Source organism: Ictidomys tridecemlineatus, chromosome 10 (assembly GCF_052094955.1).
Source record: "Ictidomys tridecemlineatus isolate mIctTri1 chromosome 10, mIctTri1.hap1, whole genome shotgun sequence".
NCBI lineage: Eukaryota > Metazoa > Chordata > Mammalia > Rodentia > Sciuridae > Ictidomys > Ictidomys tridecemlineatus.
The window spans coordinates 46,635,469-46,648,953 of record NC_135486.1 but is presented as its reverse complement, the minus strand read 5'-3'; the positions used below and the strand labels follow the sequence as shown (position 1 = coordinate 46,648,953).

The window sequence follows — 13,485 nt, the reverse complement described above, 5'->3', positions numbered from 1 at the left end:
TAGTACCTAGAACATAGTAAATGTGCAGTAGAGATCAGCTGGTCTTATTATTCCAGTAGAGTAAATTCCTAAAGCTGGAATTTTTAAGGCAAAATGTACACACATTTTATTTTTTGATAAAAGGTTATTGCAGTTTGTATTACAAATAGCAGTATCTGAGAACGCCTTTTCCTATTTGGCCTGTGCAGATGTAAAAACAGTTATGAGCCAACTGCTTTTTATCATTGATTGTGTGCTAGTGTCTATGTTGTAAAACTGAAATTGTTCTCCATTCTTATTTTTTAAAAATCAAATGTTAGGAAACAAAAACCAGAGATGATTTTGTGTGTGTGTGTGTGTGTGTGTGTGTGTGTGTGTGTGTAGTGTCTGTTGTTTGCAGGTATTTTTGAAATTGTGGACTCCTAGTTATCAATAATAACAGAACTAATTCTATTTTTATCTTTACTAGGGCTGTAAAATGCCATTTTAATGTTTTGATGTATGTTTAAATATTTTAACTTGAACTTAGTCATCTTGTCCTGTTTTTCACTTTAAAGTCTCTTGGGGGCATGTGTACTATAATCTGTTTGTTTTTTTTTCCCTAAGCTCTAATAGCAATTTAATGTTCATAACACTTAGTTAAACTATTAGATCTATTTATTAGATCTGTTATGATTTATGTTTAGTTCAAATTTTTCCTTAGTCTTATTTGTCCAAGTTTTTAAGCAGGAATTATTTGGTAGTTTGTTATACCCCATAGTGCCTATTGAAGCACATAGATTTATTATTTAGTATTAAATAATTGTTCAGAAGATAGATATGTTTTTTTGGGTTCACATTTCTATTGTAGTTATTATTTTTAAACAAGTAATTAAGTTGTTTTGGTACATATTTACTACACAAAATTCAGGTGTTACAGAAAACTACAAATAAATAATCAATTTTCCATTACCTAAGAATAGCCATTGTTATTTAAGGATTTATCCATGTAGGCATTTTTCTATAGATCTATACAGTTTGAGTAAGCAAATGAATGGGCACATAGAAAATTTTATAAAAAAGACTGAATCCCTCTTCCCACTGATGGTGCCCTGCAGAGAGTAGTGGAAAATTTTTTAAAAATGAAATTCTGTATATGCAATGTAAGAATAAATAATAACAGAACTAATTCTACTTGAATTGACATTTGAAGTAAAACTTTAAGAGTTACTGAATCATGGTTAACTTCCTCAAGAAAAGTAAATTTTAAAAGTTAAGATTGAAATGGTAGGGTTTTTGTTATTGTATTTGTGAGATTTTTTTTTGTTTGGGTTATTTACAATCAAATTTAAAAAGAGTTCATGCATTGCCCCATTTAATTTTGAAAAGATCTTAAGATCTTTCACTTGAAAATTTTAGACTCTAATCTGGAAATGACCAAAATTGGTACTTTTCATGCTGTTTTTTTGAAGACACTATAGGGTTCCATAGAGGTGCTGTGTAGCTTCTCCATCTCTGTTTTCATCCATTTTGTATATTGAAATTTTTTATAAATTTTTGGTCCTGCTCCCCTCTCTGCCAAAAAAAAAAAAAAAAAGACGAACGTTTAAAAAACATTGGGCATTACATATGTTAGTAGCCGACTAGAGGGAAAAAAAACACCTAGTTATGTAGCATTGTTTACTTTCTTTTTGTGTTTTAAAATTGCTGAAACACTTATGTCTCGTGCTTTAAAAGTGCAGATGAGTATTTAATTTTTGTGACTTAAGTAGTAAACTACTAAGAATTATAGTGAATTGCTGACAGTCCCTTAATTACACTGGATTTTACTGGCATCACTGTAACGTATACATATCTTTGAAAGTTAACAGGATGACAGGAACAATGCAAATGATGGACTCAACTGTACTAAAATTGAAAACTTTGAGAAACTACTCTTGGCTACTTCAGTGGCTATCTGATCACTGCACTTACCTGATAAGCAAAAAAATATTTGCTGCTATGTTTACCAAGTCATAATTTACTGGCCCCTGAGGTAACCAACTATAATTGAAAGGCTGGTTATACTATTGCAATTTTATCATTAGATACATCATGAAAGAATAATCATTTGACAGATTTGTAGATTTTATACACTTTTTTTTTGTACCTGGAATTGATCCCAGGAATGCTTAACTACTGAGCCACACACCCAGCTCTTTTTAAAATTTTATTTAGAGGCAGGGTCTTACTACACTGAGTTGCTGAGGCTGGCTTTGAACTGGTGATCCTCCTGCCTCAGCCTCCCAAACTGTTGGGATTATAGGTGTGTGCCACCACACCTGGCAGATTTGTGGACCTCTTAAAAAAAAAAAAAGAAAATTTGTAAACTCTATGCTACAGTCATTTAGAAAGAATTCCTTTTCATAATCACAGTCTTGGCTTCCGTGTTTGTACAGATTAAGAAAAAAATTTTATTGGTCTTAATTCTAACAAGAAGCCTTGAAGTATAGGCCACACTAAAACTTAACTATAGATTTCTCTCCCTTACCCCCAAAAGGGATTATGTTTTAAAGATAATAGATGCATTTAATGTAACTTTAGTTAGGTGCTAGTTTTTGTGGAAAACCAAGGTAGTCCGTGGCGTTCATAGCACTTTTAATCAGTGAGGTGCTGTTTTCTTTTTTAAAAATTTCATTTCTCACTTGGGAAATTAACTATCTTGTCATTTGATGGTGTTGTTTTCAGGATCACTAGCTTCAAGGGAACAATATTAGTGACTATGGGCTCCATTACTGTGGGGAGGTTTTCCAAAAACCTAATTAGTAGGCAAGTCCTTATGGAAAAAACAAAATGATGAACCTACATCTTGTCAGCTACTGAATGTGTGCTGGTGTTCTGTGAAGCTTCAGAAAACATTCTGCACAGCCAGGTTCACTGCCTGAGCTTTCTTCATGAATTAGAAGTCAAGTTTTGTTGCAAAAACTAAGATCAGTTTATTGTGGTTCAGCTGGAGTGGGCTTCCCTCCATCTTCTCTATACCAGTATTTTCATCTAGTTTCCTGCTTTGACTTGAGGCTCCCTTGAAATATCTAACACAGGAACTATTTCAGACAGATCCACATTCTTTTTTTTTTGAAGAATTTCTTATTCTTTTTTTTCCTAGTTGTCAATGGAACTTTATTTTATTTATTTATATGTGGTGCTAAGAATTGAACCCAGTGCCTCACACATGCTAGGCAAGTGATCTACCACTGAGCTACAGCCCCAGCCCAGATCCACATTTTTTTCTTTTTTTTAGTTTTAATTTGTTATATGACAATAGAATGCATTACAATTCATTTTACACATATAGAGCACAATTTTTTATGTCTCTGTACACAAAGCAGAGTCACATTATTCATGTCTTCATACATATACTTAGGGTAATGATGTCATCTCATTTCACCATCTTTCCTACCCCATGCGTCCTCTCTTACTCTCCCTCCCCTTTGCCCTATCTAGATTTCATCTAACCTTCCCATGCCCCCCTCCCAACCACATTATGAATCAGCATCCTTAAATCAGAGAAAACATTTGGTATTTGGTTTTTTGGGATTGGCTAAGTTCACTTAGCATTATTTTCTCCAACTCCATCCATTTACCTGCAAATGCCATGATTTTATTCTTTTAATGCTGAATAATATTCCAGTGTGTGTGTGTGTGTGTGTGTGTGTGTATGTATATGTATGTGTATACACACACACACACACACACACACACACACACACACACCAATATTTTCTTTATCCACTCATCTACTAAAGGGCATGTAAGTTGGCTCCACAGGTCTACATTCTTTATTTTTGGTTTATATTTCATTGTCCCTGCCCTGTGCATTAAACTAGGCCCCCAAGAGCCTTTGTTCCTCTTGTCAGTTCAGCTTTCAGGATTCTCAGATCCATCTCATCTTTGCTTTGATCTTCTGTTGCTTAGAGCAGTAGTTCTCAGCCTGGGGCAATTTTGCCTCCACCCCAGAGGAGAAAGTTTGGGGCAGTTTTGTTTGTCATGCGGTACTACTGGCATCTATTGGATACAGTCTAGGATATTACTCACCATCTTGTAGTACATAGAATAGTCTCCAACACCGAAGAATTATCTTGCCTAAAATGTCAAAAATTCTGAAATTCAGAAATCCTGGCTTAGAACAATTTACTATAAACTGCTTATCTTAAGTTGGGGAGAAAACAGTTTGTGGTGGTGTTATGGTTTAGATATGAGATTTCCCCCCAGAGCTCCTGTTAATGCAGGAATATTCATAGGTGAAATGTTAGATTATGAGAGCTGTAACTTTATCAATTTAACCTAGTTTGAGTGGACTGACTGGGTGGTCTCTATAGGTAGGTGGGACATGGCTAGAGGAGGTGAATTACTGGGGGTTGTGCTCTGGCAGTGTGCGTTTTCCCTGTGGCCCTTTCCCTCTCTTTCCCTCTCTGCTTCCTGACCCACTTCCTTACTCAGCCTTTCTGCTCTGATATGCTGCCTCACCTTGGACCCAGAGCACTGAGTTGGCTATCTGGACTGAGACTTGTGAAAGAATGAATCTCAAGTAAATTTTCCTTCCTCTAAGTTGTTCTTGTTGGGTGTTTTGGTCACAGCAATAAAAAAGCTCACTAAAACACATGGCTTTTCAGTACTTTTTAAATAATAAAATTTAGTTTTAAAAATTTAGAGTACATCATAGTTTTAAGGGCAAGTATTATTTTGGGCAACTTTCATCTCTAGAGTGTGTATGAGAGAGAAGAGGGAGGAAGTAACTGAAATCAAGCGGGTTATACAGACATTATTATTGCTACTTATTAATGTTTTAAAAGTTTTAAAAACAAGACAATTGGGGAATGGGGGTAGGGGGAGTGAGAGTGAGTCAGTGTGCACAGATCTGACCAGGTAGCCTCACTGCATAAAAATGCCTTCAGTGGCTCCCCATGTCCTTCAAGATCAAATCCCTCCCTACTCTCCCTATAACCTGGGGGAAGCTGTCATGATAATTCTGTTTTCCTGTCCCAGAATAGGTGTAGTAATAGAACTCTATATAGTTACTCTGAAAATTAAGATATACGAAAAGGGGTTAACATAGTGTCTGGCACGTAGAAAGTATTTGGCAAGTGTTCCTATGAAAATAACCTAAGTCACCAATGTCATCCCTGTCTCAGTGTTCTTGATGTAGTTGAACAGACCCAAACACACATCAGTGCCAGAAACACTGGTGTCAAAGGATTTCTTTATCATAAAAAGAAATTTCGTGTTACTGTGGCTTGCTTTCTACATCTCAATTTGCTTGGGTACAAAGTAACATTGCAAAACAATTTAAGACATGTATTTTTTAATCCTTTCATTCTTTGTTTGCCTTTATATATCATATGTTCATTATTTGTCTCCTGATATACCAAGGACTTTCTCCTTTTTGAGGACTTATTGAAAGAAATTTAAGTACGTAAAATTTCTTCTCCACATTTACCTTGCCTGGTTCCCTGTTTCTGTTTTATTTCATTTTTGTTTTGATTGGTTTGGTAGTAGGGATTGAATCCAGGGTGCTTTACCACTGAGGTACATCCCCAGCCCTTTATCTTTTATTTGCGACAGGGCCTCACTAATTTGCTTAGGGCTTCCTTAAATAGCTAAGGCTGGCTTTGAACTTGTGATTCTTCTGCCTCAGCCTCCCAAGTTGCTGGGATTACAGGCATGTGCCACCATGCCTGGCCGGTTTTCTATTTTAAATTTATGTTATAACAAAGCAGATTTTATTTTGATTGTAGTAAATAGGTAAGTCTATGAGAAAACAACACATTTTTACCACTCCATAAGTTTTGAAAGTTTCATTTGGGCTTGGTTTTTGTAATTAGAGGCTTTTTATATTTTTTGATCTGATATATAAAATACTGTGCCTTAGTCACAAGGAACAATTCAGAATTACATATGACTGGGAGGTTGCCGTTGTATAGGTATATAGCTGCTCCCCACATTGCTGTGAATCAGAAGAGATTTAGAGCTTATATTAAAAGCACAAAATCCTTGCATTTTGTGAAAAGCTAGCCGCATTCCTGTGAAGCACTACTAAAGGTTTATATCTAGATTTTATGGCATATCAAACTCTAATGATGATATGATATAATATGGTAATATTTTTGTGTTCTATTTTTAATACTATGAAATTCCCACTTATATGCATCAACTTTACTATGGCAGATTAAAAGCATATGCTGTTAGTCCCGTAGTTGTAAGGAAAGACAAAATTGTAGAGAAGACATAGAAAATGTAACCAGGCACAGTAGTGCACACTTGGGTATGCCTGGAATTCCAGTGACTCAGGAGGCTATGGCAGAAGGATTGCAATTTTGAGACCATCTTGGGCAACTTAGCAAAACACTGTGTCAAAAATTTTTTAAAAAGGAGTGGGGCACTGAAGATGTTGCTCAGTGGTAGTGCATCCCTGAGTACAATCTCTGGTTTAAAAAGGGGGGTGGGTGGGTGGGTGGGGTTGGAGAGAAAAATAATGAAGATTTTGGGTTTTTTTGCCTCTTTATTCTCCTGTCATCAGTAGATGAAACCAGAATATCAAGCCACATGAAATTTCATTTTCTGGTTTTATATAACTAAAAATTTACATTTATGAGCTGGCTGAGGGTTAGGGATATAAACAATGATTGTGGCATCATTAAAAGAATTTTTTAAGCATAAAAATGTAATGTTTTTTCAAAATGAAAGCAGCCTCATACCTTCCCTGCCTTACTCTCTTGAATTCAGTCTGTAAGATAATACTTTAGGTTGAGTAAGGTAGGAAGAGATAAGTAATTTAGTTATACAAATATAAAAAATTTCTGCATGGAAAAACAGAGCATTGGGAAAAACTATTTGGAAGCTCTAATGTTCAAAAGGCCAATTTTCCCTTATGTATAGAGGATGTATAAATCAGTTCAAAAAAGAGCAGCAACCCAACAGGAAATCTACAAAGGAAAGGAACATTTGCATACTTTTTTATGTATGCCTATGAGAAAATATTTAACACAAAAGAGAAAATACCTATTTTTACTCATACAATTTAAATATATACTTTTTATGTATTAGATTGACAAAGATACAGAGTTAAAATATCTTTTGAAAAATATGTGCAAGGGCTGGGGATGTGGCTCAAGCGGTAGCGCGCTCGCCTGGCATGCGTGCGGCCCGGGTTCGATCCTCAGCACCACATACAAACAAAGATGTTGTGTCCTCCGAGAACTAAAAAATAAAAAATATTAAAAAAAAAAGAAAAATATGTGCAAAAGCAGGCACTTTCACATTTAACACAGCATAGGTGGAGAACAATTTCAGCATATCTAGCAAATTTATTAATGCACATTACTATTGACCCAGACATTTCATTTCTAATAATTTATCAGTAGAGAGCTAGTTAAATAAATTTGTTGTATCTGTAGATTTGAATACTATGCAGCCTTTTTTAAAAGAAAAAAAACTTTATGTGCAATGAAGTCTAAGATATATAAATGTTAAGATAACACCTCAGATCAAATAAAAAGTAAGGTATCAGATTTTATCAAATAATTTTACATCTCTTAAAGCCATAACAATCATCAGGTAATTTATTCTTTGCCCTTGAACTGCTCGTGGCATAGCTATCTACCTATGAATAGGGTTATTTAATAAATTTCCTAATACTGAATCATTCCTAAAGCGATCCCTTTGTGAAAGTCTTCTAATGTCTTACTTGTTTATATTTAAAACTTTTGCATTAATATCCCAAACAGATTTATTTATAGCGGGTATTTTGTTGGTCATTTTGACATATTTTGTTAAGGAATATTATAAAACTGTATAAAAGAATTGGGAATTTTTCTTTTTGCCTTTTTTTTTAGTACTCTTTGTCTCACAAGGAGGACAAGCTAAGTGTAAATACTCATTTTTTTTGCATGTATAATAATTGTAGGGTTGCGGGTATATCTCAGTAGTAGAGTGCTTGCCTACCATATACAAAGCCGTGGGTTTGATCCTCAACTACTGGGGGAGTTGCATACAATTTCAGTGTAGCTAATGAGGCTCACGTAGGCCAGCCCTAAGTTAAAAGAGAGAGGGAAAAAAAGGTATAATTAGTAATTGGTTCTTTTTTACTGAAGGAAGAAGAAGGAAATATTTGCAAAACACAAAAAGCTTCCTGGCTTCAAGATTGTGTTTTATCTTTATCTCCCACCAACGATCTTATGGTTATAGCCCGGGAGCAAAAGGCCGTGTTTCTAGTGCGTAAGTACTCTGTTATTTTCTTCATTTGTTATTTTCATTCATAGAATAGAACAGAAAATGGATTAGGTGAAAAGAAAAAATGTTATTTCTGTTGAATGTATTGTATGGTGGCATCTCTAATCTGTGTAACCTTTTATTTCTTTTCTCTATCCTTTCTTTTTTCTTTTTATTCTTGTTTTTCTCTCTTACCTGCAAGATACTTAAACTGTCTGTCTGGCCCTTCAGAGGAATTACTAGGTATTGCCCACTTCTTGCAAAGGGACAACCAGTGGTGAAAATGCCACTGATCCTTTTTTAATACCAATATGAGTGGGGTGATTTTCAACTGTAATTTGAAAACTCACAGTATTATATACATTTTTGTTTGGTGCATAAGTTTTTAGCTCATGAATTTTTTTTGTTCAAGATTAAAATTAGGAGGTATTTATAAGATATGAAAAATCTCTTTAATCAAAATAAGGTTATATACAGAACAGATACGGATGGTCTTATAAAGCAAATTTCTACTCAGTAAAATAAATCTAATACGAAAATTTTCTCAGCCATCTGAAGATAACAGTAATTTTACAAATAAAATAGTGTGATTCATAGGAATTAATAGCTCTATTCTGCATTATACAGGTTTAATAGGATGAAGGAATGACTAACGACTAGGGACCAGCTGGTTTTATAAAATTCTTTAAAATTTTTCGTAACTATTATCTTACATTTTTCTATAAAAAGACAAATCAGTTAATACAGAACTATTACGTTTTTTACTCATCATTCTAAAGAGAAAGATTAAAATATATGAGTAACTGTCTTAGTATGCTATAATATGTAACATGTGGCATCTTAATTTTTTTCAGCAAAATGGAAATATAGTGATAAAGGAAAGGAAGAAATGCAATTTGCTGTTGGTTGGAGTGGTTCTTTAAATGTTGAAGAAGGGTGGGTTTCTTAATTTTTTTTTGCTCTGTGTGTTAATTCATATTTAAATCTTTTGACTTATAACTGAATCTGTAAAGAAGTTTCATCATTTTAAATGTTTAAAAAATGTATATGCATCTCAACTTTAGAGATTGTAGACAGTGGTCTGGCCAGCAAATTCTTATTGTACTCATGATATTTCTTTTTTAAAAATCTGTTTCAAAGAGGATGAGAGTTCAGAAAGAATCCCATAAAATCCTTTTTACATTTTGTCTTTTCTCCCTTTTCTTCATTGCTAGTTTTATTCATCCAGAAAGCCAGGCATTCATTGTGCTCTCTGTTTTACCAGTATCAGGTTTGTACTGAAGGATACTATGCTACATTAAATCTTAAAACTCACATGTTGGGATATTTAAGGTTCCTGCTGACCCAGTAAACCTTTTTAAACCATGATCTCTGTAGTAATTACATGATGGGGCTACTAGTCTGGAACTTTGAGCCAGGAACTATTTTCAGTTAAACTTTTATGATTGGAAACTCTGATCAGAATGGAAAAGATCCTTCAGACTGAATTCAGATAAAAGATATCAACTGGAAGAACTTAGAATATGTCTGGCATCTTACAGATACTTAAGTGTTTTCTATTATCAGAATAAATTGATCACAATTCTCTTAGTTTTAGCACTTAAAAGACATTTGTCACAAATGCAGAGCAAAATAATACTTTAAAAACAATAAACAAAAAATTAATTTTGTTCAGTGATTACCTACTGTACTATATGGGGCAAAGAGTTTATAATTACTTGAAAAAGCTGGTGATGGTCCCAAGGTTTGACAGGTAAAATAAAATTCAGAGTTGTTTCCATTTCAAGGTTTAGTTTGAGCTCTTGACAATATTTCAAGTCCACATGTCCAAAAAAATCTTTTTTAGGATATCAACCCTAACATGTTCTTAGAAAGAAGAAACCAGGTAGTTGAAATACTGTGTCTCTAATATATCTCTAGAAATACAATTTACATGTGATGTGACTAGCAGTTCCTCTTACCCTCAGCCCTGCCCGTCACCTTGAACAAGGAGGTGTGTTGAAATTCTTAGTTGATATGAAAGGAGAGTGGATGGTAGGAAGTGTCTACGGGTGATCATTTGAGATCTTCTAGGTTCTGTATACAGTCTTTTGTGTAAGCAAAGTTTTGCTTTCTTTTATGTTTTCATGACAATACAGAGTAAAAAAAAAAAACGCCGTATTTTATTAACTTCAAATGAACACAATGTTATATTTTATTGTGAATGAATATTGTGGAGTTATACTGTGTTTTTTACTTGTGCATCAACTAAAACTGGTCCACAAAGTTCATTTTCTACTTACTACCCTTTAATATTAAACTTTAGAAAAATAAAAACAATTGATAGTTTATTGGATAACCATCTGATTTTAATCTTGTTTTTGTTTTCAGGGAATGTGTAACTAGTGCTCTTTGTATCCCTCTAGCAAGCCAAAAGAGGTAAGGATAAATAAGAGTTGTGTGTTTTCTTTACTTTGGTGCATGAGATATTAAGATTGTAAATTTTATTTGTAACAGAAGTTCCACTGGGCGTCCTGACTGGACCTGCATTGTGGTGGGTTTTACTTCGGGTTATGTACGCTTCTACACTGAGGTGAGTTGAATTTTCAGCAGGTAGAAAAGACTGCAGTATTTCTTTATGCATCCCCATATACTAGTTTGTGACTTTATTATTACCTGATGTTTATAAATGTGTAATTGATACTTCATGGGGACGGAGGCCAGGATAGGCAATATGGCCTTCCTATGGATGATATAGAGAAAAAAGCTGTAGTCTTCTAAAAAGAGAGTACCTGATATCCATGGAAAACTGTTGGGGAAATGATACTCTCTGGCAGCCATACCTGTTCATGTATATTGGTGATGAAACAAGCAGAGCCCTTCTCTGTGCTTCCTTCTAGAATGGTGTACTCTTGCTTGCACAGCTGTTGAATGAAGATCCAGTGCTTCAGCTTAAATGCAGAACCTATGAAATCCCCCGACATCCTGGTGTGACTGAGCAGGTAATAAAAAAGATGATGTTCAAAGTGATAGGGATATTACTCTGAAGCAGTTTCTCCCCACCTTTTTGCATGGAAATTTAGAGAAGTTTTTGTCTTGTGGCACAGTTAGCTATGCTTTCACATTCTAGAGAGATAGTCTATTTGTAGCTGTTTACAGAATTCTAGTCTTGCTATAATTTTTTTTAAAATATTTATTTTTTAGTTGTAGTTGGACATAATACCTTTATTTCAGTTATTTATTTTTATGTGGTGCTGAGGATCAAACCCAGGATCCTGTACGTGTGAGACGAGTGCTCTATCGCTGAGCCACAACCCCAACCCATCTTGCTGTAATTTTTTAATGAAGTATTATGTTTCACTTTATAATAAAAGTAAAATACTTAGAAGCCAAGAAAGTTTCTTATTTTTTGACTTAATAGTGACTTAAGGCAAAAGTGTGATATGTAACCTTATGATCTTTTTTGATTAGGTATCCAAAATTACTCATAGTAAAAGAAGAGTTCTGGTCTTAGTAGTACTGCTACTTTGTAGTTAATTTTTTTTTTTTTTAAGCAAAGGTTGTTAAGTTTTTATAGAGGAAAATGTGTTTTTTTTTCTATTTATTGGAAGATTTATTGTTCAGTGTGAGACTTTCACTTCTTCCTAGGTTCCTTGTGAGATCTTGGTTTTCTCACAATCAAAATATAATTGTAGAGCTTAAGCCAATATGCTTTTATTTGGTTTGCAGTAAAGATAGTCAAAAGTATATAGCATGCCTTTCTTTCGTTAAAAATTTTTAAAATTTAATTTAATACAGTAGAATGCATTTATACCCTTTATATACATAGATGTGATATAATTTCTCATTTTTCTGATATAATTTCTCATTTTCATGTTGCAGAATCATATTGATCACGTAGTCACATATATACATATAGTAATAATGTCTGATTCATTCTACTAACTTCCTATCCCCACATTTCTCTCCTTCCCTCCCATTACTTCACTCTACCTAGCCTAAAGTAACACTGTTCTTCCCTAGTGCTCCCCTCCCCCGCCTTATTGTGAATTAGAATCCATATATTAGAGAAAACATTTGGCCTTTGGTGTTGTGGGATTGGCTTATTTTGCTTAGCATGATACGCCCCAACTCCAACCATTTACTGGCAAATGCCATAATTTCACTGTTCTTTACAGCTGAGTAATATTTCATTGAGTATATAAACCACATTTTCTTTATCCATTCATCTGTTGAGGGACATCTAGGTTGGTTCCATAGCCTAGCTGTTATGAATTGAGCTGCCCTAAACATTGATGTGGCTGCGTCACTATAGTATGCTGATTTTAAGTCCTTTGGGTGTAAACTAAGGAGTGGGATAGCTAGGTCAAATGGTGGTTTCATTCTCAATTTTCTGAGGAAGCTCCATACTGCTTTCCCTAGTGGTTGCACCAGTTTACAGTCCCACCAGCAATGTATGAGTGTACAACATCCTTGCCAACTTTTATTATTGCCTGTATTCTTGATGATTGCCATTCTGACAGGAGTGAGATGAAATCTTAGAGTAGTTTTCATTTGCATTTCTTTAATTGCTGGAGATATAGCATGCCTTTTTCTTTTTTGTATTTCTTGACTTCCACAAGATTTCAAGTGAACAAATTATATGTCTATTTGAACTTAAATTGTATGATAGAAAGATGGAAGCTATAAAAGAGATTTCATCTAGTAAGAGAGTCTAGATTAATATCTGTTAATACTGAAGAATGGATTAATGATATAAAGATACACCTATTTGCTGATTTATAGGACAAGATAAATTCTGTACAAGTTTTGATTGGGGGCAGGGCTCAATTAAGACTAGGACAATAAGAGCAAATTTCTCTGAAGAGGTGAGATTTCAACTAAGCCTTGAAAATGGGCGTAGAATTTAACTTGAATTTTAAATGGAAACAGGGACACTATGTCAAGTAATCAAGAGAAAAATGAGGGAAGATTTGCATGTAAAACCATGTATGCAGCAACAAAGAAATCATGATAGGAAATAATGAGATACTGTCTCTGGAATAAAGAGAGCAGCCAAATTTTGCATAAATTTGAAAGCTATGTCAAAATCAGAATTGATCCAGGAGTTGAGAGAAGCCCCTAAAGATTTATGAAAAGGAAGTGATATAATTAAAGTGATTTTGAAGGACTGTTTCTTCAGATTGAATTGGAATTGTTAGAGACTGGAATTGGGAAGCCTAGGTTATCTGGCTTTTTTTAGGTTATCTATAATAAATGTTGAGTGTTGGGAACCAAGAGTAGTATTGCTATGGGAAAAAA

At 34.3% G+C, this 13,485-nt stretch overlaps 1 protein-coding gene across 4 annotated transcripts in view; it reads left to right on the top strand.

Moving 5' to 3' along the window:
• Positions 1–13,485, top strand: part of Rab3gap2 (RAB3 GTPase activating non-catalytic protein subunit 2) — a 112,470-nt gene that overhangs the window by 34,875 nt on the left and 64,110 nt on the right. For all 4 annotated transcript variants that reach the window (XM_040277597.2, XM_013363159.4, XM_078022842.1 and 1 more), the window contains exons 3-7: positions 8,088–8,211; positions 9,060–9,141; positions 10,576–10,623; positions 10,702–10,777; positions 11,085–11,186. In XM_040277597.2, coding sequence (XP_040133531.2) covers positions 8,172–8,211; positions 9,060–9,141; positions 10,576–10,623; positions 10,702–10,777; positions 11,085–11,186 — 348 coding nt within the window. In that variant the 5' untranslated portion in view covers positions 8,088–8,171. The remainder of the gene's footprint in view (positions 1–8,087; positions 8,212–9,059; positions 9,142–10,575; positions 10,624–10,701; positions 10,778–11,084; positions 11,187–13,485) is intronic.